We start from the raw sequence: 25,218 nt of genomic DNA, 5'->3' as shown, positions 1-25,218 counted from the left end.
GTTTGAAAGTAGCAGCAGCAAGCATACTCGACCGCCACTCCATTCAATGTCCTCCTCACTGCAGTCTAGTCGTAAGGATGAACAGGGGTTTCAGGACCCCCATTCTCGCGATCAGTGGGGTCCCAGCGATCAGACAATTTAATTCTGGGAATATCCCTTTAAGGGCTCATGCTGTAGCATGAACCCCTTGATGTACATAGTTTAGTAGTATGGACTGCACACTTCCTTCAGAAATGTATTTTTTTTTCAGGTTTCTTGCTGTATGCTGCCATAGTACATAAAATACTGTCTTCACAGCAGCAGTGCTAGAGTGTGCCACCGTTTGGTATTACCACATTTGGTACACCTCTGTAAGGCTTCGTTCACATCTGTGTTGGGGTCCCGTTTTAACGTTCTGTCGGAGGCTTCCGTCAGAACGGGACCCTGAACAGACACAACTGACACGGCAAAAAGACGGGTCCGGTGCACAAGAGACACAAACGGAAACCATGGGTACCGAATCAGTCACCATTGAAATCAATGGTGATGAAAACGGAAACCTCTGGTCTCCGTTCGTGTCTGTTCAGGGTCCCGTTCTGACTGAAACCTCCGACGGAACGTCAGAACGGGAACCCAACGCAGATGTGAACTAAGCCTAATATGGCATGTGTTAGAACATGACAATTTTTTTTTCTTTATAAACCCGTAAGAGAAAACTTTAAAAATTCTCTTGCGATAATTTTCTCCACTGATACTTTTGAGCTTCATCTTTTTCGCTGTGCAATGATACCAGATCATCCTATAAGATGACTAGCTGGTCAATTGTGGAACATAATGCATTAAGAATTGGAAGTTGTCATCTGGCTAAGACTACAAAGATAACCCCCAAAAAATTACAGTAAATGACAGTACATCAGCAGCTGGAGCGTATGGAATTTAGTAGAATGTCCATAACGATTTCTTCCACGGAGACCAAGAACAACCTTTAGACTATACAGTGTTTAAAGGGATGCTGTGGTCTAGCAATTCCCGATATATATTTAATCTACAAAAACAAAACCATAGATGTCATTGAATCATTACTGTGATTGGGTTTTTATCCAGCTGGCTCCATTGCAGCTGAAGTGATTTAACTACTGACCACTCAGGCTGCCGCTTTTGCAGCTCAACGTGGAAGTGATTAAGGTCTTATGGAGCTAGTGATATCCTGCCCCGCACAATTAATCCTTTTAACCCTGAAAGCTGCTTCCAAAGCAGGGTCATTGCATTCTTCACAAGTGCTAATAAGGTCTGTAACTCATCACCACTACCATTTCAGTTCTACGTAGCATTCAAGAGCATTCTAAGGCCCCATGCACACGGCCGTAATTTTGATCCGCAATTATGGACTGTAATTGCGGATCAAAGTACAGACCCATTCATTTCTATTGCCCACCGACATCTTCCCATATATTTACGTGAAGACGTCCGAGCCGTAGAAATGACTTGCAAAAAATAAGACGTCCTATTTTTTGATTTTACGGACAGTGCTCTCATACTTTATAATGGGAGCACCGCCCGCAAATGCAGGTGACTGGCCGCGACTGTCCGTGCCCGTAATCACCAGCCGTGATTACGGGCATGGCCGTGTGCAGGGAGCCTGAGGCAGGATTGTATTTTTGCTGTATCCAAAGAAAAATCAAGACATGGGGACATTTGAGGTCAGTTGTGCTATGTTAAAAAATAGATTTTTCTCAACATACAGTATATACATGTTGTTTCGCTGGAACTGTCTGACTGTTTCCGTGGCCTCATGAACACAAGTGTATTATGGCTCCCTACAATCTCAGAGTTAGACAGAGTAGAAATAATGAACTCCTAGATTTCTAGGGGCTCAGCCGTGCTTCCTTATGCCTTAAACAATAAAAACAAAAACAATGTGCTACATACTACAAAGTCGCAGGTACTATGCGTGCGTCGGTATACACTGCAGTCCGGTGTGCATGAGGCACAGAATAAAAATTCACTCCCAATATATTTTATCCACTAATATTCACCCATGGGGTTTGCATGAAATTTAATGCACCTTTCATAACGGATTGCAAAAATAATAATTTTTTCCCGATCCGAAATTGCAGGGGCATACTATTTCATGACTCCCAAAGCACAGGTTAACATTAGTAGAAAGAGAACACAATATTGCACTGCAGTTTACTACTATCACAAATACGATAATCACTGCATGTAAAGTCGGAATGGAGCCTTGGCCTCAGTGAGTGATGTGATTCACACGGGAATCACTATTGTTCCAGTTAGCCAGATTTAGACAGCCTTAAAAACCCATACAGCAATTATTTTTCTTGCTTATATAGTGCAGCATAGGTTATTAAAGAATAATGTAGACTCTTGGGTATGCATTCTCTATGCCTGTTTTAGTTTGTGTGTTATTTATCGTCTGTCTGCCATCTTGATTCCTTCTTCCCCTCTGACATGATTCTCCTAATGGAGCCTGCACTTCCCATCCTGCCTTTGGGTGTGCACAGGCACAGGGTCTCATCACACAGCACTTGCTCGACATCCTAAACACAGCAAGTGATACATAAGTGACAGAACTTCTGTACTCACACTACAGAGTCTCAGTCTCACTGCTCTCCCCTGCCTCCTGCTTGTGATAGGTCAGTGATATAGAACTGCTGTACTCACACTGCATTGTCTCAGCATATTCCTATGTGATGCAGTTTCAGCCTGCAGTGAGTAGTAGCATCTCAGGAATACAATGTGTTCTCTGCACACAGCACTCACAGATCGTATTGACAGTGCGAGTCAGAGGAGTTTTATAACACTGCAGCTAATCATTGTATAGCCCTATTATATCACTGCACTTCTGTTCACTTCGATAGGGCAGAAATAATCTCTTGAGCAGCACTATATACATGGGGGACATACAGAAACAAGGAGGGTGGAGCTGGGTGGAATGCGGTGGTGTCTCAGTGCTGCCAGGAGGGATTTGATATGTAATGATGTAATCCTGTAGTTCACAGGAAATCATCCAAACAGGAGAGACTGACCTGTCTACACGACTGCATGGTCTACTTTGGTAGTCAGACTGAGATCACATGACACCACTGCCCATAATGAGGAGGTTCAAAACGTATGGATGCAATTGAGCTAGGAAGAAACAAATGACACGGCTAGAATATTGCTAGCGAGCTAGAAGGATATATGCAAAAAATATATATATATATTTTGCAGGAGTGCTTCTTTAGGATATTTTAGGCCTCATGCACAGGAACGGTAAAAACGCCCGTAATTATGGGCCGTAATTACGGGCCCATAGAATTCTATTGGCCACGGGTACCTTCCCGTTTGCTTACAGGAAAGTGCCCGGGCCGTTGAAAAATATGGAACACGTCCTGTTTCAGGTCGTAATTACGGCACGGATAGGCCCATAGAAGTCTATGGGGCTCCCGTAATTACGGGTGGCTACGTGTGTGCACCCTTAATTACGGGAGCGTTGCTAGGCAACGTCAGGGGATAGTCACTGTCCAGGGTGCTGAAAGAGTTAACTGATAGGCAGTAACTCTTTCAGCACCCGGGACAGTGACTACCGCTGGAGTTAATAGTATTAAAAGTTTACTTACCTGCTTCTTCCTCCAGTCCGGCCTCCCGGGATGACGTTTCATCCCATGTGACCGCTGCAGCCAATCACAGGCTGCAGCAGTCACATGGACTGCCGCGCCATCCAGGGAGGTTGGACTGGATGTCAAAAGAGGGATACGTCACCAAGACAACGGCCGGGGTACGTATGAACTTTTTTTACTTACAATCGCTGCGTTCCACTGCGGAAACTCTGCCCGAAATGGCTGCCCCTTCTCTCTATCCACCACTGATAGAGAGAAGGGGCTGCCGATTAGTGCAATGAAATTTTGCATAGAAAACGTGTCCGTAAATACGGGTGGAATACTGGTGACAACGGGCCTGTATTTATGCCAGCATTTACGGGAGGAAAAAAATAAGTGTGTGCATGAGGCTAATTGTTTTTTTTGTTGCAAGGTTCACACAGGGAAATAGTGATCCTCATTGCGGACATCGTTCAAGCAAATGTATTTTAACATGTATCAATAAGGATAAGACACTCCACAAAAACACCAGTAGGCTCGCCACAAAATTGTAGAATTCAGTAAAATTGTGTGCGATTGTGGTTTTATAGATTTTGACTTATTTGCAGGTGAGCATTTTTTTCTTTTTATTTACAAACCAAAAACACAGAAGGACTTAATGATGTCCTGTGTGAATCCGGTCCTGCTCTTATATTGCACACACAGTCATATAATAAATGACTGAAGATAATTAAGATATACAGTCAAAGTGAGGTTTGGAATAAGCGATCTTGGAGTGGAGAATACAAGGCGGATATGGTCATCCCTCAGGCCAACCAAGATCTACTTATTGATATTGAAAGCATCAGCTTATAACACGGGGATCATCTACAGTCTTGTCAAATGGCAGTTTCCTTTTTGTTTCGTTTGTTCAGTTGAAAAGGGTTCTGAAGAATAACGAGCGACAGGAAAGGACATGTTAACGAGGAGAATGATTCCGAAATCCCACTTGAATGCACTTCACACAGATTCACTTAAATCGGCTGTATTTTGTCCTCTACCCCTCCATGCCAATGTGAACAAAAACTATAAAACAATAAAAGCTTATAGCATGTCGGGAAATACGTACATAAAAAAAATAAAAAATCAGCCATCAGGGCAGAAAAGCTTCTTAATAGTCATCTTTCACAATGACTGTCATCTAGGTGATGAATGGCAGGTGTGGTAGACGCAGACTATAGTATCCATTGAGCAAGGGACAGGGGCTGCTGGTACTGCTGTCATCCTTTTGTCATGCCGTGCCAGCTGAGGCTTGCAGCTGCCAGTTTCTGCCACGCAAGAAATAAAACATACACTTCCAACAATCACAACAGCATTGCCGAGTTGATTGACTGTGATATTAATTAGATTAATGACGCTCAGCACTGTTAAAAAACACTAGATAATTGTATTTAATTTGTGTATGTTTTAATTATAGCGGAGGAAGCGTGGAGCGTGATCCCTGCGTTGTCTTTTGTAAACGCTTTCTGTATTCATTTGCATGTGAATAGGAAGAAGGGTTGTAAATTCCTACAGGGAATAAAAACATTCTTAATTTTTAAATGTGTCATCTTTAACATCAAGCCGCCCCTGGGGACCTCTGCCTGCCGATAACCGTAATCTTTAGCTGTAGCCACAAATTAAAACGCCGGGTTTATAGCCACATGCCGCGGCTTCCCCTTGGGGCTGGGAACGTGTGAGCCTTATAACAATTCATTTACTCAACCCTCCTCCTTGCCTACTCCCTTCTCAGATGATGAAGGAAGAAACAATTGCATCATTTAATTTACTATTGCAACAAGGATATGGCTCATTGGCCCCTCGTTGTTTTGAAGATGGATTTAATTAACCTCCAATGAATCTTGCCAGCAAAGCGTGGCAGCATGAGACTGCAATCAGATATGTCACAAGTGCTGTTGAAAAGGAGGGTAATCAGCACTAAACCTGGCGCAAGGTTGTGATTAAAATCCTTGGCCCATGAATAAATTAGGCAAACATGAGTACAATGGCACACAAACAATAGTGTTAAATCATAGCAAAAGGCTTCCTAAGTTAGCCTAAGGACATAATGTTGTAATCTGATGATGTTAACAGATCAAGACTCATTTTGTAGCTGGTATACAGCTGCAGATAATTGAAAAATGAAATACACATAAAGCTGTCATGCTTAACCCTTCAAAGGACAAATGCTGGGTACAGTATATGCAGCCAACCAGTATCATGATGTGCAGGCCCGCCAGCAGCGCAGTTCAACCGGTACTTCATGTACAAGCAGGAGCAGTAGTACAGAAAGTACATAGAGTAAAGCAGGATCGGTTACATGACAGTCGTATCGCCATCAAAGACGACAGTACAACTAGACCTCCGGTCCCCCCGGCAGCGCTAGAAAAATCTATTAAAGTCTCCGAATCAGCGCAATGGTGGACCGGAATGTATATTAGCGCGTGTACTTACATACTGCAGTGACTACAATGCTAATAATTTTTGGTCCCTGTATTACGCCTTTAAGTTTAGAAATTTGGAGCAGGGTCCCAGTCGTAGTTACGTTGGAGAAAAGAACGGGTCCTGCAATGTAATAAATGCCCATTCCTTTCTCTGATGTAACTACCGCTGGGGCCTTTCTTACAAGGTAAAAGCTAAAAAAAAAAATAATAAAAGTGGTTTAACCCCTTAAGTACCAAGGCGTTAAGGCCTGCAGGAATTTTTATGTTTTTGCATCGCCGCATTTAGAGAGCCATAACTTTTTTCTTTTTCCATCAACACAGCCGTATGAGGACTTGCTTTTTTGCGGGTGGAGTTGTTTTTTGGGTTACTTGTAACTTATTGATTAACTTTTATTAACTCTTTATGGGGGGGGGGGAATGAAAAAAAAAAAAAAAAAACACGATTGGGTGATTATTTTTTTTGTGCTTTAAATTTATCCCGTTGACCATGCCGCATAATTAAAGTTACTTTTATTTTATGAGATGGTACGAATATGGCGATACCAAAACATGTATAGTTTGAGGTATTTTCCAAAAAAACGGTGTTTTTGCATCACCGCCACATTCCAGGAGCCATAACTTATTTTTCTTCCATCGATGAAACCATATGAAGGCTTGCTATTTGTGGGATTTGTTGGAGGGAAAACTTCTTGATTGTACGGGGACCAATAATTTCCGATGGAGTAAGGTATAAACTGGTTTGTCAAAGTTTATTTGCAGAAACGTAGTCAACATTTCTTCAGAGAAAAAAAACAATATGTCTTATATTACGCTTTTTTTTCCCCAAGTGCTTTACCCGCACGCTTCTATTGGTGGCATATGGATAGAAGACACAGCAGGCCATGTTACTCATCTCTGCTGCACAAAACACAGCCACCCTCACCAGCAAATCAGCACAATGCAATGCCATCAGTGGATGTTATAAACACAGGTGTAAGGCAGGTATTAGGGTATGTTCACCCGGCTTATTTTCAGATGTTTTTTGGGCCGTAAACTGCAGAGAAACGGACACAAAATCGTAAGAACGCTTCCAAACATCTGCCCATTGATTTCAATGGGAAAAACTGTGTTCTGTTCCCGATGGGTCGTTTTTTTACGTGGCAGACTTCTTGAGCCGTTTTTGGAGCAGTTTTTTATTGACTCTATAGAAAAACAGCTACATAAACAGCCGTAAAAACCGCTGCGAAAAACGTGAGTTGCTAAAAAAAAAAAAAACGGCTGAAAATCAGGAGCTGTTTTACCTTGAAAAAAGCTCCGTATTTTCAGACTTTTTTTTAGTAAGCGTGTGAACATACCCTAAGGGTATGTGCACACAATATCTACAATTACAGCTGAAATTTCAGGAGAAAACAGCTCCTGCATTTCAGACGTAATTGCTCGTACTCGCGTTTTGCGAGGCGTCAATTACGGTCGTAAGTTGGAGCTGTTTCATTGAATTCAATGAAAAACGGCTCCAATTACGTCCCAAGAAGTGTCCTGCACTTCTTTGACGACGCTGTTATTTTACGCGCCGTCTTTTGACAGTACACAGTACATCGGCAAACCCATTGAAATGAATTTGCAGATGTTTGCCGATGTATTGGAGCCGTGTTTTCAGGCGTAATTCGAGGCGTAAAACGCCTCGTTTCCGCCTGAAAATAGGTCGCGTGAACCCGGCCTTATTGTGCAGACAGAAGAACAAGGGAGGCAGAGCTTTATCAATGTCTCTGAATGAGTCGTCCTGTAACCCTAAAGCAAAACGCAACCGCATCAAGAAATGCATAAAACATAGTAAAAACGCATGAGTTTTTTTTTTATGTGGTTTTAACTGCATCTCTGCTAAATATCTAATTACTTGGAAACTATACTGCAATGTTTAACCAGGTTTTCAGATTGCCCGCTCTCTAGAAGGGATATTGCCCAGGATCCATGCAAGCTGTAATGTAGTTGTTCCTGCCCCTTATGTGCCAACACAAATAAGCACAGAAAGACAACTTGTGTTACTATTAGGCCACCTGCACACGATGCGTATTACATACTGATTTGCCAGTGGGTTTTCCTGGGGAAAATACACAGTGTAATACAATACCAGCAAATGAAATGAGATTCCACGTCTTTTGTGATCTACACGTTGCAGATTTTTTCTGCAAGTAAATTGACCTTTAGTACAGATTTTAAAATCTGCAACATGTCAATTTAATTAGCGATTCCATTTTAGAATTTTATCTGACTAGTTTGTAAAAAATAAAATTAAAATTCTAAAAAAATCACCGAAATCCAATGCAATTAATCCGCAACAGTTTCCACATCAAAATGTAAAATCTGAATCTAAAAAACCGCATCAAAAACTGAAATTTTTCACTGCAAAATGAACTGCTATTTTGATGCTAATTATTTTTGCATCAAATTTCACAACACATGTATGTAGCCTACGGCTGTATTCACGCACAGCATTTACTTTGTCTCAAACTCACCTAGTCCTAGAAGTCACTGATAAATCAATGCCTAAAATCAGTTATGAATGGAAATCATGTAACGGCATGATGAGAACTATAAGCTGCTATAAGCAATTGAAATTATCCACCCCTTTTTGTGAAAGGATTAAACGAATAAGCGGTGTTCAAAAGTCACTGTCAAAATGCGTTGTTTTTGGCCGCAAACTGCCTGCGAAGTGTGAACACAGCCAAAGGCACCCAGCACACGATGCAGATTTTTTTTGCGGAAATGGAATTTAACTTGCAGAAATCCATGCACCTGCTGCAGAAACAACTCCGTTCAGATCAATGGAACCGATTTGCAGTCGCAGCTATTTTTGCATCAAAATCTGCAGCATGGGCAGGGGACCTCAGGGTTTTGTGATGTTCTTAATTTTTGCTACAATGATCACAAAAAAACATACCGGCAAAAAAATGTATGCGATTAAGCAAAAAATTGGGGAAAATTTTCATTTTCCGGTTAAATACTGTAACATACCCATAGGCTTCTATTGTGCAGACGTACAGCAAAGGTGTGTCCTTTAGATAATGAACAGACAGGCTTGAGTCGGGCAGCCCTAGTTCTCGATAAAGGTGTGGGTCCTAGAGCTGGGACACGCATCTATCAGACATTTATGGCAAATCCTGTGAATATACCATTAATGTCTGATTTAGGAATAAACCTTTAGGTATAATGAAAGGCATAGGCAAGGTATCATGCATATGGCAGAGCGATAAACACACAGGAAACCTATGTATGCCACCATATGAAATCGGAGGCATACAGATGCACAGTATGGGCCCTAGACCAATGCAATATTACGGCTCTGTACTACTCAGAATTTGTACAGGAGTTTCACATGACTGTGTGCATGAGGCCAAAGCAAAAAAAAAAGAAAAAATTCAAAAAGGAAAAAAACAACAATAAAATACATTGTCGGTACATTTGCGTTCCTATTATTTTTTTTATATATACCCTTGTTTTTGGTCTCCCTACTTACACATCTGAAGTAGGGGAAATGCAATGTGAACCTTCACTAAAATGAATTGAAGTGGAAAGCATCTGTTTAATATGTCATCATTGTAATGGATCTTTTTTTTTCTTTCCATCAAGAATAAAATGCTGAATAAGAGTTTGCAGCTCATGAGGTGAACACGGCCTCACAGCTATTGGCAAAGGTAAAAATAAAAATTAAGAAATCCTGCACTTTTCAGCAAAATAACTCATATTTACAGGTCAGGTTAACAAGAAGGTCAAATGAATTACAGAGTGAAAGCCTAGCTTCAGGGGCCCTGGACAGTAATCAGGAGTTATTCATTGTAATGTAAATGGCACAACAAATGCAAGTGACACAGGAATGTACAGAACCGCGTATGGTGCTAATAATCCCATTAATGTCACAATGGCCTGGAGGAAAATAGGACAAGAACAGACGGAGCACCATTTGCTGCATACAAGTAATGACTAAATGCTGAATTAAATCTGGTTGAGAGGGAATCTGGTGCGGTACAGAGACATCAGCAGGTGAATCAATTACCCGACTGGTAAATATTCGTATGAACGGTCAGTTCTCGACGAGAGCGCTATGTCCTCCATATTGAGCCTGCTTCATGCCTTGACCTTGACAGGTGGTGAAAATCAAGTATTTCTCATCGGATTAATTCATAAATTCTCCATCAATATGCCTGATAAATAATCTACCCAAGTGTTGAGCTATCTAGACAGCACTGGAAGTATGTCACCAATACACTGGTGACCATGCTGGACATCCATATTCTTGTGTAGACCAGTGTCTCCTATGCTAGGTAAAGATGTTTTGACTCAACTTTTCTTGAATTGCGTTAGGTTATACAATTTTACATACATTTAATAGAATCTCGAGCCATCTAGTAAAAAAAAAAAAAAAAAAAAAAAAAAGTGTTTAACATACTTTTTTTTTTTTTTTTTTAAACCTAGAAGTCTATGGGCAACAGATGGCCAATGGACGGTCGACGGATGGCATGCATGTTTTTTTAAAACATGGGAAACAATGGGTTACAGACGGCTTGTGTCAGAGGCTTCCGGTAAAAGGTATATATTTTTTAACATGTTTGTTTAAAGGGGGTTTTACACAGGACGATTATCGGGCAGACAAGCATTCATATAACGCGCGTTGCCGATAATTACCCTGTGTAAACAGGGGAACGATCAGAAGATGAACGAGCAAAATGCTCTATCATCTGCTTGTCATATAGTTTTAAAATAGTGAAATATTATCGTTATCAGCAGCACATCTCACTGTGTAAACAGGGAGACGTGCTGCCGACATGATAATAATGGATGGGGACGAGCGATCGGAATGACGACCGCTCGCCCCCATCCATAGCATTGTGTGACAGGAGAAAACGAGTGCCGATCAACGATATCTTGTTGCTCGGCGCTCACTGTACCGGCCGCTTATCGGCTGGTATAAAAGGGCCTTAACATCTCACGCCATACACCTATTTAAATGTCGGGTTTAGATTCAAGTTAAGGGAGGACACATTTGTAAGTGTTGGTGGCACATATTGCCGACTGGTAGCCATCACTTCTGTATTTTGTATTATGGAATGGATGATAGCTACTTATCCTTAGCGTCGGAGCAGGCACTATTTTTTTTGGGCTAGTGCGATGTGGAAGAGGGTGAGATATCACCAGCAGGAGACCCCTTTTCCCCCAATGTTTCTTTAATGTGGTGAACGTTGCCAATAAAATCTCATCTTAGTCATCGAAGTCAGCATCATGGATATTGACATGATATTTAGTTATACTGAAGACATCAATCATGGATATTTGTTCTCACAAAAATAAGGGAAAGGGAGAACCTTTGAGTGCTACAAGAACAGCCAAGACTCTAATGTGTACACTTCCTACACATTTGCAAATTGGGGTCATGACCTAACTTTTGCCCTAATACGAAGAGCTGTAACCTGTAACTTTACAGTCATGTTTCCTACTATACTTTTCTACCACAAAGTGAACATACACTTGATGGAAATATTTCATACAAATGCTTTGGATATTGATTGTTGGCTCATATTGCATGATCCTGTGTGGTCTTCAAAAGACTCGGTGGGAAGCGGACAATATAAGTTGTTCCTACGCAGTGATTGACAGTCATTGATACGGTCACCGGCAGAGAGATGTTGCTATATTTCACTCAAACTGCCTCCTCCTCTAATTCCACACAACAAGAGAGACCTGACAAGTATTACAGTATGTATTCACGGGAATCCAAATTTGGTCCTAAATAGGTGAACCAAGCATATTTATGAACATCATTGTTTTCCTCAGATAAGAGGTTTCTTTACGACTGAACTACCAAAAAAAAAAAAAAAAAAAATAGAATCAAATAAAAAAAAAAAAATTAAAACCCTAAGTATCTATTCATAATGATGATGGGAAACAGATTGGTAAAAGACAAATGTACTTTGTGAATCAGTTGTGTCATCATCCGTGTGAACTTAAAGGTATATTAATACTTTTACATCTTATGCTCCATTCACACGAGTGTGACAGATTTACACGCGTAAAAAAGGTGTGTAAATCTGTCCATGTGCCTTGCGTTATGCATCAGTGTGCTTTGCAAGTGGCATGCGTTATTCACACACTCGCAAAGCACTTTTTTTCCCCCCAAAAGGAATTCATGCACAAATCACGCACCACACACTGATGTGCATCCGTGTGCGGTGCGTGGATTTCACTCACCCATTGACGGGTATGTAGGTGAATGAAAATGCACCGATATAGGTAATGCAGTGAGTTTCACGCATGTGTGAACGGCCCCATTGAAATCAATGGGTCCGGGTGCGGTGCGTGATTTTCATGCACAGCATATGGACGAGATTCACATTCGTGTGAATGGGTCCTAAAAATTATATTTAATCTATATACATGCTTGAGTTTCACTGCAAATACACTACATTTCCCATTTTGTACTGGTCCAGATTTAGACTGTATTATACTCCAGAGCTGCAGTCACAATTCTGCTGGTCATCACCAGAAAGACAACAGGCTTATCGTCAGACACATCTATAATCGTTTAGATGAGCTCCTGTAACACATTTAGTTTTTCTCACATTAGATTACTGCATAATGCCTGGTATTTACATGATCATTTCCAAAACGCAAATCACCAGAGCAAGCTCTGCACAGACATTAAACCAGCAAGGAATGCTGGGAGCTTTTAGCTCTGAAGCCTGCAGAAGTAAGACATCAAACACACCGATCCTCCGATTGGAGGGTCTGTTCAACGGGTGCAGGAACATCCCCAGACCTGTCTTTATTATGGCTTCCCATGCCATAACGCCATTATAGACTCTGTTGAGTGAAAGAGGTGTTTAAATCGTAGTTTTGGTCTTGCGGACTTTTGTAATTTCGCAGTCTGTTGCTACAGGTCCCATATGAAGGACACCCTGTAATAAGCTTATTATCGGGGGACCGTTTTAACAAAAAGACTATACAAAGCCAGTAACCCCTTTAAGTCTTAAGTCTATAGCAAGTTTTATTCACTCTCACAATAAACTTAACAGAAGAGAACTGCTTTTTGTTTTTCAACAATATCTGTCAACCAACCATTAGGTGTGAATACACAGATATTTGGGAGGTTCTACCCAGAGCAGAACATAGGCAATGGGCGCGATTGATTATTAATGGTGTACGCCCTGTTGATGAATCCCTTGAAGTGTCCGAAATCTCTAGTAAATAAGTCGCACTTGGCGTACAAGTCTGAAACCCCATCCATTTAATACGTGTCAGACTGAATTCCAAACGGTTTAATGAATACATTAGAAAACTGGTGTAAAATAATGGATACATTTACCCCAATGTTTTGGATATTCATGCTAGAGACAGATTTTTAGCAAGTATAGCGTTACTAAATATCGCCATTCGAGTGTGTTGGCTACTGTTTGGGTGCAAAGGATACTTGCTATTTGCACTTTCAAAGTATCACAACTCCTCATTTGAATCACCCACCTGTCTTTACTCCTACAACACCCACATTTATATTTAACAATGAAACATTTCAAAGACATGCCTGAGAAATCTGCAGACTAAAAGGCAATTCTTCTTTTCAATGACTAAACGACCGCTTGGTCTGCAATGAAGGATGATTTACAGTAAGCTAATTACTTACACACCAGCATTGTCCAAAATGGCCATAAACAAGGTACAAAAGTATGAACCAGAAGAGCAAACACAGCTGTTATAGTGGTGATTAGGAGAATAATGACGCTCGGCTACAGGTACACTATCTGCTCTGCTGCAGGGTAGACACCAATTACAGAGGTGTAAAAGACCCAGAAATTGATTAGGTGTGCAGGGTAACAGAGCAATGAAGTCATGTTTATTTGCCAGAGCTTCTGTGCGGTCAATGATTCTTTTGTTTTTCTCGTCATTTAAAACAATCAGAAAAACAAAAAATTAAATTCAGAAAAGCAAAGAAATTTAATTAGAGAAAACCTTTTTTTCCCCCGGATTATAGGAAGACTATAGAATAGTGCACTTTTCAACATTAACAATCGTATTTCTGTAAATATATTATACCTGGCATGGCCAATGAACAACAAAGTTGATGAGAAATCTGTAATTCATGTCATATCAGGTTGGCGGCTTATTGTAGATAATCTAGGGCCATGTCTGCGGGATTCACATCACAACAGCAAGTAACATGAACGCTCCTAGAACGGAGTCTATGGAAAATCGCATGGCAGCACAAGGCCCTGTTCACACGGAGATCTTTTGACATGTTTTTTTGATGCTGAAACCTCAGCAAAAACCGCGGCAGAAAACTGTCGAAATTGCCTCCCATTGTTTTCAATGGGAGTTGGAGGCGTTTTAGCAGAAAATAAACGCTTGCAGGAAAAAGAAGCGAAATGCCCTATCTTGAGGCGTTTTCTGCCTCAAAAACCCCATGGAACTCAATGGGAGACGGAAAAAACACTGAATGGCCAACGCTCTTAACACGTTTCATGTGAAAAACCGCTTGCGGTTTTTCCCCTTGCCTGTTGAAGAAATAGGTAAAAAAACACGCAAAAAAAAAAAAAACTTAAAAAAAAAACACTTGAAAAAACCTGGAGCTGAGTTTTCCAGGCAGAATTTTCTGCCTGCAAAAAAACTCAGTGTGAACATAGCCGAACATCTGTTTTGAATGAAAAAAAAACAATTGGTGGACCTTCAGTATTTTTTTTTCCCGCACCAAGAGTCAACTTGGCCTAATGAATCAGTAATTTATCTGGTTGCTTGGATCAAATATTACTGCATCTTTGGCTTTATAGTTATATTGAGGGGCTATGCCATCAACACTTGGCATTGCTTTTTCTCACCTGCAGTTTTTGGCATTAGGAAAAACCAACTAGGCAAAAAGATTTAAAAAAAAATCTTATTCACATTTTGCATTTTAACATGCACATTTTTGTGGTTGCCGGACTTACTTATTTTTATTATTTCAGCATTCCCTCTAAAGAAAAAATGCATCCTTGTGGCTCAATATGGAAAAACTTAGGTGTAAAAGAAAAAGTAAAAAAAAATCATGGTTTTTCCATAAAAGCAGTTTCAAATAATTTAGAAGAACTGTGTTTTTCCTGTGTGGTTTTGTGCCGCATCCGAACTTGGGCAACCTCCAAAATCGGACAAATTGAAGCAGTAGAGAGAGAACCCTGAAGTTAAAGGCTAGTAGAAAGCAAAAGTACAACATTTCATATAGGGAACGGAAGAGGATCATTCAATGCAGTGGTCTCCAATCTGTGGTTTTATAGCTGCTGTGACAATAACTTCCATCATGCCCGAGAGCGGTTGCTATTTAACAATGATGCTCCTTGTTGAACCAGAAGCTCCTCCCCGCTGGCTGTGAGGATCGGGATGATGCAAATGTCCATCAAATGTTGGCAAATAATGTTTCAATTCACCAATTATTTGTCAATGGTTTGGAAAATTGCTTTGCGTAAACAGGACTTTAGAGCATAGAGTGGATAAACAATGGATGGAGGAACAGGAGCAATAAGGGAATTATTAGCATTTTTAAAAGATTTGCTAATAGGCAGAAATCACATAAAAAGTAAATTGTGCAAGGCCTACCTCTACCACCGATTTTAAATCAAGTCGAAAGTTAAAATCTCCAAAAACAAAATAGGGAACTTTTTCAAATCGATGATCTGTAATACTGAAAAACAGAAAAAGTATCCAATGTTAGTTACATGGTAGTATACTTTATACAGCTTTTATGGAATAAAAGTCTAAAAACAAAAGTAAAAATCTATATCAGCATGTTCACATTGTTGCCGAAGTTTCTGTGACTGTCCCATCTCTCAATGTCGACCACAATGGTGGTCATCTGGGGCTTTCTCAGAAACAAGTATTACAAAAAAATTTTGTTGAATAGAAATTTTAACAAAACTGATGCATCGGATGCCAAAACTGCTCTCGTAGAGAGGCTTGGGATCAGTTTCCCTCTGCCATTTCTGTACCCCACCAGAGGGAAACCTAACTGGATCGCTGGACATTAGTGAAGGAAGCCTAGGAATACATTTAACATGTGAGGCGGTCCATCTAAAGATCTCTTTCCTCTCACTTGGGGCATCTGCATTTCCCATGTAGAAACAATTTTTAGTGTAATCAAGACAGCAGATAAAAACAAGGCTGAAAATACTAAAATAAAAAGGGAAAAGGGTATTATTGTGAAAAACTATATACTACAAGATGTCAGAAAGGAGAGCTAGACTGAAATATATCTCAAGTTTAACTAGAATCAATGTCATATATACAGGTGTCAATACCGGTCACAGGACATCAGTACATTTCTCTCCAAAAGTTCTAACCATTCCTGTTAGGTTCATACCACAATTCATAACACATTAACTTTAAACAAAGACATTTTGGCCTTTGCCAATTTCAGTAATTCATTTCGATTTTTGGCATTGCTCAAGGTCATTTACAGCTAACATAAAAATAATGAATGTTGGTGAAGTGGCAGAAAGGCGTGACGAATTGCTTTTTAAATAAATTGATTTTTCAAGGAAGGTATGTGCAGCTAATTTTTCCCCAAAGTCATTTTTTTAAATTGACACTTCTTGCCAAAGAAATGCTACTTACGGCTTGTTAACTAAATGGATATCACAAGTCAGAAATTATGGAGTAAAAAAAAAAACCCCGGGCCAGATAGAAAAAGAAATCAGTTAATTAAAGCTCAATTACATTACTTTTACACATTTAGGCATTTCATAAAAATGATAAGTTTCACCTCAGTTATCAAAATCATACTTTGCCCTGAAGGCACAGGGAGGCAGACCTTGGTATTCCAGATACAGATTGCTGGCTATGCATAGTGGAAAATGCTCTTCAGCAAAAAAGGCATCTCTGTGTGTGTGGGGGGGGGGGGGGGGTGAAAAAAAGTCAGTACATCCCCCTGTATGTTTAGTTACCACTTTGAGAGACTCGTGTCACAACTGCCTGGAAATCCGCTTTATGAATTTTTTATTTTATTTACATCTATACTGGCACTTTTCTATTCAATTGTGGCCGTGTTTTGCAAAAATGAGAACAGGAAGTGCGGCCATATTGTCACTTTTTAAATTCGCTTCTCAGACACTAATGCTCATTTTTTATTATATCCGTATGTTCAATCAATGACAAAGTGACAGCTCTAGATGGTAGGTTGTTCTTTTTGAGGATACCTGTGGATAAGCAAGGGAACAGAGGCACTGGCTACTTTGTTTTCCAGGATTAGAAGGTTTTGTGCAGAAATCTGTGGTCATATCAAAATTCAGCCACTTACCGATATACATTAAAGGGGTTGTCCAGGATAAAAAAAAAGGTAAAAAAATAAATAAAAAATAGATGAGCCCTCCCCCCCCCAGGAAAACACGCTAGCCTTGTCCATGGACTGTGTCTGGTATGCAGCTCATCTATTTTCAAGTAAATGCAATATCAGGAATCCTATGGACAATAAACAGTCACTTTCTAATCTTGGTCATCCATAAGCATTTTTCCATTGTTCCCCATTGGTAAAATTGATGGGTCGCAGGTAAACAGCGCGGACGTGAGTTGCATGGTGTCCCAAGTGACATCTCATATTGCAGTCAGGTGTCCACAGACAACAATAGGCAAACCATTCAATTACAATATATCAGCATCTAATGTGGAGAATCCTAAACCTATATAAAGACCGTAATAAACACCCCGAACTGTGGCGTTTTTATTGGTATATTAGAATAACTGACTATATCTAGACCTTTGCCCCTATTTTCCCTAAGTACGTTTTTAGTTTATATCATCTGGAATGAAAAGAATAGACATTTCAATTCAATGTCATTTCTTAAAAAGCTATAACCCCCGCCCTTCAATAAAGGATAACACAGCTGCAGGTAATACTCCACCTTTAGTGTCAAGTGCTTCTCATCTGGAAAGCTGCAGAATCAAGATCATCCGACAGCCCAAATGTTAGGACTTCGAGCAGGGACGATAGACTTGTTATAACCAAAATAAATACACAAAGCCATGATAAATTAAAATGGCTTCCCCTATTTTGCAGCTTTATGGCTGCAGCTAAGGATTTTATAAATGTTATCACATGAAGAAGTCATAAGTTGTCCCTGTGAGGGCATCCATTGGTGAATGTTACAAGGGATACATCATAACAATACGCAGCAAGATCGCATGATTCATTCTACAAAGGGTGAGCAGGAGGTTAACTAGTAACAATGTTAGCTGTATATAAAAATATCCCAATACATCATGAAGAGGGCTCAAAAAGGCAAATTTTCTAATGGCTCTCTAGAACCTGCAGGATGTTTAAAGGGACAATTTCATCAAAACGTAGCATGTGCTTTAAATGAAAGAATTTAGTAGGGGAAAAAAAAAAAAAAAGATGGTGTTCGCACTTTTTCAAGTACATTTAACGTAAAGCTCCACCTTTGGTTAACAGTCAGCAAATGTAAAGACAAGCACCTTTATAAAAGGTCATTCCTTTTTTTTGCACTGTTCACTAATTTTTTTTGTAGTTCCTTTTTATAGTAAAGAAAGATAAATTCCATGGAAACTGTCAACAAGCAGGCTAGCTTGAAGGAGATTATTATATTTTATATTTATTTTCAAGATGTGGCTTGAGTGAATATCCTGGGCAGCAGTGCCCATTGATAAATGAACATTGAGAGGCTCAACTTGAAGCTCCTTGCCTCAATGCAAAATCTGTAACAGAGACCTTGACCATGTACCATTTATAATGTTGGTGTCGGATTATGAGGCAGAGGAGCATTTGGGCACTTTTTGCTCTCCCTACATGCCTGCATCCTTACATAGAACTATGGGTTGTGCTGTTCCTCTTGGAAATGTATAAAATTGAAAACTGGACGTTACCACTTTCATTGTCAATGGGGTGTTTCCCTACACACTCTGATACTGTCCAATCAGTGCTGACCATGTCAGAATGTGTTGGGACACACCTACATTGAAAATAGGAATGATTACAAAAGTTGAATATATTAAACCAATGCGAAGAAATCTCTACGGCTACACCAACATTGTTGCGATGTAAAGTTACACAAATGAGTGAATGTAATTGAGTCTCTTATCAGTTTCTATAAAAACATTGGGTTCTGATAAATACATTTTTAAATAAAAGGATCGGCCGTCAAAACGATAAGAAACTGTATTAAAAAAAAGGTTAAAAACAGAAGTTAAAATGCAAAAAAAAAATCTAAAATTAAATAATGAATAAAAAAAATTCAATGTTTGCCTTTTTTCTTGCAGCCATCGGGTTTTCACAGCCATAATTCAACAACAACCATTTCACTACACGGCTTCATTTCAGTAAAGGAGAACAAAACTTTGACAATAGCATGCGTCAGGAAGGGATGACCGCAATACTTTCTGTAGATATGCATTGGGCTGAAAAAGCCCCTCAGACAAATGCAAGCAATTTAAAGTGGGTGGTGGCTGAGCATAACTCAATGTGACAAGGGGCACACTGATTTAGCTAAACCATTTCTCAGGGTACTTTGTAAGGAGGATCATCTGTATTATTCCTCTAATAGCCATGCCTAATGCAATAGCCTTGAGGGTTTTGTCCCAGACCAAGGTATCAGCTGCAGGTCAGAAGGTAACACACTGTTTACACGATTATTTCCTAAAGCACTTATCAGGCATTCGGTGTGAAAGTTGACTTTACTGTTTGTAAGGAGGCCCAAAGAATTGAAGGAATGGGAAAAATTAGCCACACTGAACTAGAGCTGAATGGCTGAGGTGGGAGGTCTGAATAAGTCCCACTGTGGTTCTCAGCAGGGTACCTTATTAGTCGCGTCATTGCAGTTCATTCAAGCACACCACAACAGTGTCACCAACATTCCCACACAAAGACAAAGTTCTTCACACAGTCTATAAACATGCTTCCTCTGGCCAATTCATCCTGCCTTGACACCAATAAAGGAGTCTGCGGTGTTTTGTTTTTTTTAATAATTAAAATTAAAAAAAAAAAGAGGCGGGTGTCTAGGGTAAATGATTGTCATATCTGAAAAGTTAAACATTAGAAGATATAGCATAAATATATACAGATATATTTTAATTACTACCCCTACCTGTTGCTGTAAGATTACACTCTATCGGTCACCACAAATATATGCGAGTAGTAAAAATTACACCGTGACTTTACCACACTCCTTTCACACTTCCAGGCAGGCAATATATAGAAAATTCTGTAAACTTTCAAAATAACATAGTTAAAAATTTCAGTAAATATTTAACCCCTTGGAAATGCACATTTTTATTTGAGGTTTTTCCTTCTCTCCTTCTAAAAGCCATAACTTTTTTAATTTAGGCAAAATAGGCAAAAACAGCGATTCCGCCTGTATTTTTAAGGTTTCGTTTAAACAGCATTTATCGTGCATTAATAAACAACCTGTTAACTTCAATCTACGGGTCAATACGATTACAGCGCTATTTTTCTTTTTTTTTTTATTAGTCCCCCTAGGGGACTTGAACCAGCGATCAATGGATCGCTTGCTCTATAAACGGCAATACTAACGTATTACAGTATATAGACAGGCTCCTACAAAAATATCAGACCTGGTGGCCTTCATTAGGACCCCAGGCTGCCATGACAACCATCGGCACCCTGCAATCGCATCTTTCGGGGGCTGATGGGCTTTCAGAAGGGCCGCCTCCTCATTCTAATGGCTTAGATGCCACGGTCGCTAAGTGGTTAAATGGGCGGAATCGAAGTGATCTTCGATTCTGCCCGTTGAAGTTAGGCGTTGGGTGTAACATACGACTGTATATATATATATATCTCTTGAGAAAGGCGCTTATGCTGAGCTGAAACGTTGCATTTACTTATTGACCAATAAAGCACCACCAGTTTTTTGCTCATGTCCCTGGAGTGCTGCCTGATTTTTATTTTTTGGATAGATCTATATCTAATCTATCTATTTTTTTTACATACAGGTTGGTAAATCTCAGTGGTTCCAAAGACAGCCACAGACAAATTATTGACCCAATCACCCAAAATTTCTATTCCGCTAACTATAAGTTACTGTAGAACTTCTCTGGAAAGTTTACATTATGTATTACATAAATATTTATGCTGATCAACAATTATTTCCAATGTGACGACACTGGATAGCTGAATCAGAAGGTTCCACCTGTTCTAAGGCTGTACATACACTGTAGACTTTCAGCGGGGTCAGCCGACTATCTAATGTGTCCCGGCCCTCCCCCGATGGCAGATGTCATGGGAAAGAAGAGTCAGGCATGTGGAATTTTAACATGCCCGATCCCTTGTTCCTGCAGAAGTTATTCCCTTCTCCCCCAATGAAAACACATGCTCGGCCGAGTGTGCGTGCACGTGTATGCGTGTGTGTGTGGGGGGGGGGGGGGAGTAGCTTTCGGCCAAAACGCTCAGCTATTGTAAGTGTATGGGCATCATTCTCAAATTGCAATTGTCTTGTATTTCATGATACTTGGGATCAGTATTACAAGTAACTAGAATGCAGTGGTTTTGAGCCTTATGAATATACAATTTGTTTTTTTGAAGAATGCAAGAAAAAAAAAAAAAAAAAAAACAAAAAAAAAACCAAAAGCATGCTCCATCGGATGTATGTGGGACCGGTGCAAAATTTGGCACAACACACAACTTTTTGGCCAGCAACATAGTAACAGCATGGTTCCATGCACGTGTGACTGAGGCCTTTTACTTCTGTTTTAAATTATCCCAAAAATAAGGCCTCATTCACACGGGCTTATTTCACGTCCATGTTACGCGCGGACGTCACACGGACCTATGCAATTCAATTGGGCCATTCAGACATTATGTTTTTCACGCTGCGTGTGACCGCTGCATGAAACGCACTGCATGTCTTATACTTGTGCATTTTTTGCGCATCACTCACCCATTGAAGCCAAAGGGTGCATGAAAATCACTGACAGCAGACAGACGCACATCCGTGTGCTGTCAGTCATTCACGCAACTGTTGTTAAAGAAATGATGAGACAAAAGAAAAACACCTCCAGTTTTTTTTGCGGACGTAAAAACCGTGTTAGATACGGATGACATATGCGCGTAAAAACCGCCGACGCGCATCGTACACTGTCACACGGAACTGCAAAGCAGGAAAAACGCGGACAAAAAACGGACATGCTCGTGTGAGTAAGGCCTAAACAGGATCCATAGATAAGCAGCACCAAAAAGATGTCTGGCAGCTGCTTATTTCCCCCAGCCTACATAAATCAATGGCTAGGATAGCAGTACAAACTAAAACCCAATAGCAGTTCATCTTGGATATTTGGATCTAAAATATATCAGCTTCATAGGGTATTTTACAGGCATTATGCTTGTTTTGCAACCTTATATGTTTACTAAGTAAACACAGGTGTCATTTCGGTTACGAAAAAGGTCGAACAACTTGAATGTTACGGTGCTACTTAAAGGACAGGTGTCGCCAAAAATTATTTTTTTAATATAAATTTGCTTTTAGTGTGTTATTAAAATACATTTTCTTTGTGTTTTTGTGTTTTACTTTTATTTCACTATGGGTGCTGCTTTTTTCATCTCTATGTGTCGATTAACAACACATACAGAGATGGAATACGGCTCATACATCCCCATAGAGAACGTGAACAGGAGCAGTTTCATTCAGTATAGTGTACGCCGTCTGTGTGGGAACGGCGCATGCGCCGCTCCCACACAGTCCAAAAGGAAGGTCTTCGGCCAAGCGACATCCGGCGCCATTTTCATGTGGACCGGAAGACGCGACCGGACAGTAGGATGTCTACTTCCAGTCGCGGCTTCCGGACATATGTTCAGAAGCAAGGACTAGTAGCGGAGGGAGCGGCGGCAGCAGCAGGTAAGTTATGCTTGGGTATGTGATGTGTGTGTATGTTCGGGTTTTACTGTGTGATTACCACTGTATGCAGGGCCGCCATCAGGAATTTCAGGGCCCCATACAGCTACATTTTCTGGGCCCCCCTACCGTGGCACCGCCTGTTAACGGTACTCCGTCCAGCACTATATCATGCCGCCATCAGGGGAGTATTAGGGGTACTGATGTGAGGGGCCCTGCCAAACCTAATTGAAAGGGGGGCCCGGTAACTGCCGCGACTTGCCTTTGGTAGAAAAAAAACCAGGCCCCTGCAATGGGGATTGTTTTTTTCACCAAAAGAATGTCGTGAGCTGCGGGGCCCCCCCTCTCGTCATGGGGGCCGTCAAACACCGCCCGCGTGACGGATCGCGCGCACCCGCAAACTCCCACGCGTGCGCACTCGCGAGCGTCCGTGAGCGCGCACCCGCGACCGTACGCACCCGCGACCGCACGCGCATGCGTCCACGAGTGCGCACCAGCGACCGCACGTACCCGCGACCGCCCACCCGCGCACCCGCAACCGCGCACCGAATTTTGAGGCAGATTTTGACCTGCCCACACTATCTTGCCGCGTTTTTTGCCCTAACACAAACATTTTGTATTTTTTTGAGCTGCTTCACAAAAAAAAAATAATTCCAAATTCTACTGGACCAATTGCCTATTTAGAGACAGGCAGCAGCTTCAGGAGCGACATCATAAGGGTAGGAACACACTAGGCGGATATGCTGAGTAAAACTCCACAGCTTATCCGCCCCGGTAGCCGCACCAAATAGTGGCGCAGGTTTCGTGAGGCATGTCCGCTACGGGAATCCTGCAGGGAAAAAAAACTTTACACTTGCCCCGGCCGTAGGTGAGGCATCTCTCTCTTCTGAACGTAGCCCCGCCTCCTGGGATGACGCTGTAGACCATGTGACCGCTGCAGCAGTCACATGGGATGAAACGTCATGACAGGAGGCCGCACTAAAAGTAGAGGATCGCGTCACCAGGACTACGGCCGGGGCAAGTCTAAACTTTATCAATTTAAAAAAGTACCTTTTTTTTTTCTTCTCATTTTGTGATTTTTGCGCCAGAACCGCAGCATTTCCGCAACAGAGGAGCAGCGATTCCACAGCATAAATTGACATGCTGCGGCTTAAAAAGCCACACTGCAGGTCAATTTTTTTTTGCGGCGTGTGGATGAGATTTGTTCAAATCTCATCCACTCTGCTGCGACTGTAATACGCTGCGGATTTTCCGCAATAAAATGTGTTGCATAAAATCTGCAGTGTTCATGCCTAGTGTGTTCCTACCCTAAGGCCGGATTTACACAAGCGTGTGCTTTTTGCGCGCGCAAAAAACGTGGCATTTTGTGCATGCAAAAGGTCCATAACAGCTCAGTGTGGCAGCAGCGTATGATGCGTGGCTGCGTGAGTTTCGCGCAGCCGCCATCATTATGACACTGTTTGTAGCAAGTGGTGCTTTTCTGTTTTCATTCGTAGATTTTCACGCACCCATTGACTTCAATGGGTGCGTGATGCGCGAACAATGCACAAATATAGGACATGTCGTGAGTTTTACGCAGCGGACACACGGACACACGCTGCGTGAAAATCACTGACAGTGTGCACGGCCCCATAGACTAACATAGGTCCGTGCGAGGCGCGTGAAAATCACGCACGTTGCACGGATGTATTACACGTTCGTCTGAATAAGCCCTAACAATAAGGCCCAGTTCACAGAGTTTTTGGGCCTTGATATTGACTCGGACACTGCGTCAGAATCAGCACCAAACAACTTCCAAAACCGCCTCCCATTGATTTAATCTGAAATCAATGGGAGCCAGTCGCGGAAAAAAGGAAAAGCAGCACGTCCTTTCTTGCCGCGGTTCCGCCTCTGACCTCCCATCGAAATCAATGGGAGGCAGAAAATGCATTTTTCGCTGCCTTTTTTGTCTGCTGTCCTCAATCGCCGCGGGCAAAAAACGCGGCAAGATAGTGTGGGCAGGTCAAAATCTGCCTCAAAATTCTTTAAGGAATTTTGAGGCAGATTTTTTTTTGCCTGCAAAATACTCTGTGAACAGGGCCATACATAAACAGCACTTTGAGATACTTTACTCACTGTGTCAGACGAGCTGCTCCCACTCCAGTCCTCTTCAGGCGATGTCTTCGGTCCAGACGTCCAGTCCTTCACCTCCAGCCAGGCTCCAGGTAATGTGTCCATGTGTGTCCGCGGCTTCGTTCGCAGGTGCGCGCGCGGACGATCGCGGTTGCGCGCTTCCGGGCGTTCGCGGATGCTCGCGAGTGCGCACGCGCGGGAGTTTCCTTGTGCGCGCGGGAGTTT

The 25,218-nt window shown here is 41.3% G+C and overlaps 1 protein-coding gene across 4 annotated transcripts in view; it reads right to left on the bottom strand.

Annotated features, from left to right (window-relative positions):
- Positions 1-25,218, bottom strand: part of INPP5A (inositol polyphosphate-5-phosphatase A) — a 358,729-nt gene that overhangs the window by 68,591 nt on the left and 264,920 nt on the right. For all 4 annotated transcript variants that reach the window (XM_075843182.1, XM_075843181.1, XM_075843180.1 and 1 more), the window contains one exon: positions 15,629-15,713. In XM_075843182.1, the coding sequence (XP_075699297.1) occupies positions 15,629-15,713 (85 nt within the window). The remainder of the gene's footprint in view (positions 1-15,628; positions 15,714-25,218) is intronic.

This window comes from Rhinoderma darwinii, chromosome 11, assembly GCF_050947455.1.
Source record: "Rhinoderma darwinii isolate aRhiDar2 chromosome 11, aRhiDar2.hap1, whole genome shotgun sequence".
Classification (NCBI taxonomy): domain Eukaryota; kingdom Metazoa; phylum Chordata; class Amphibia; order Anura; family Rhinodermatidae; genus Rhinoderma; species Rhinoderma darwinii.
Note: the sequence above shows the minus strand (reverse complement) of the source record. Positions and strands in the feature narration are given on the sequence as shown.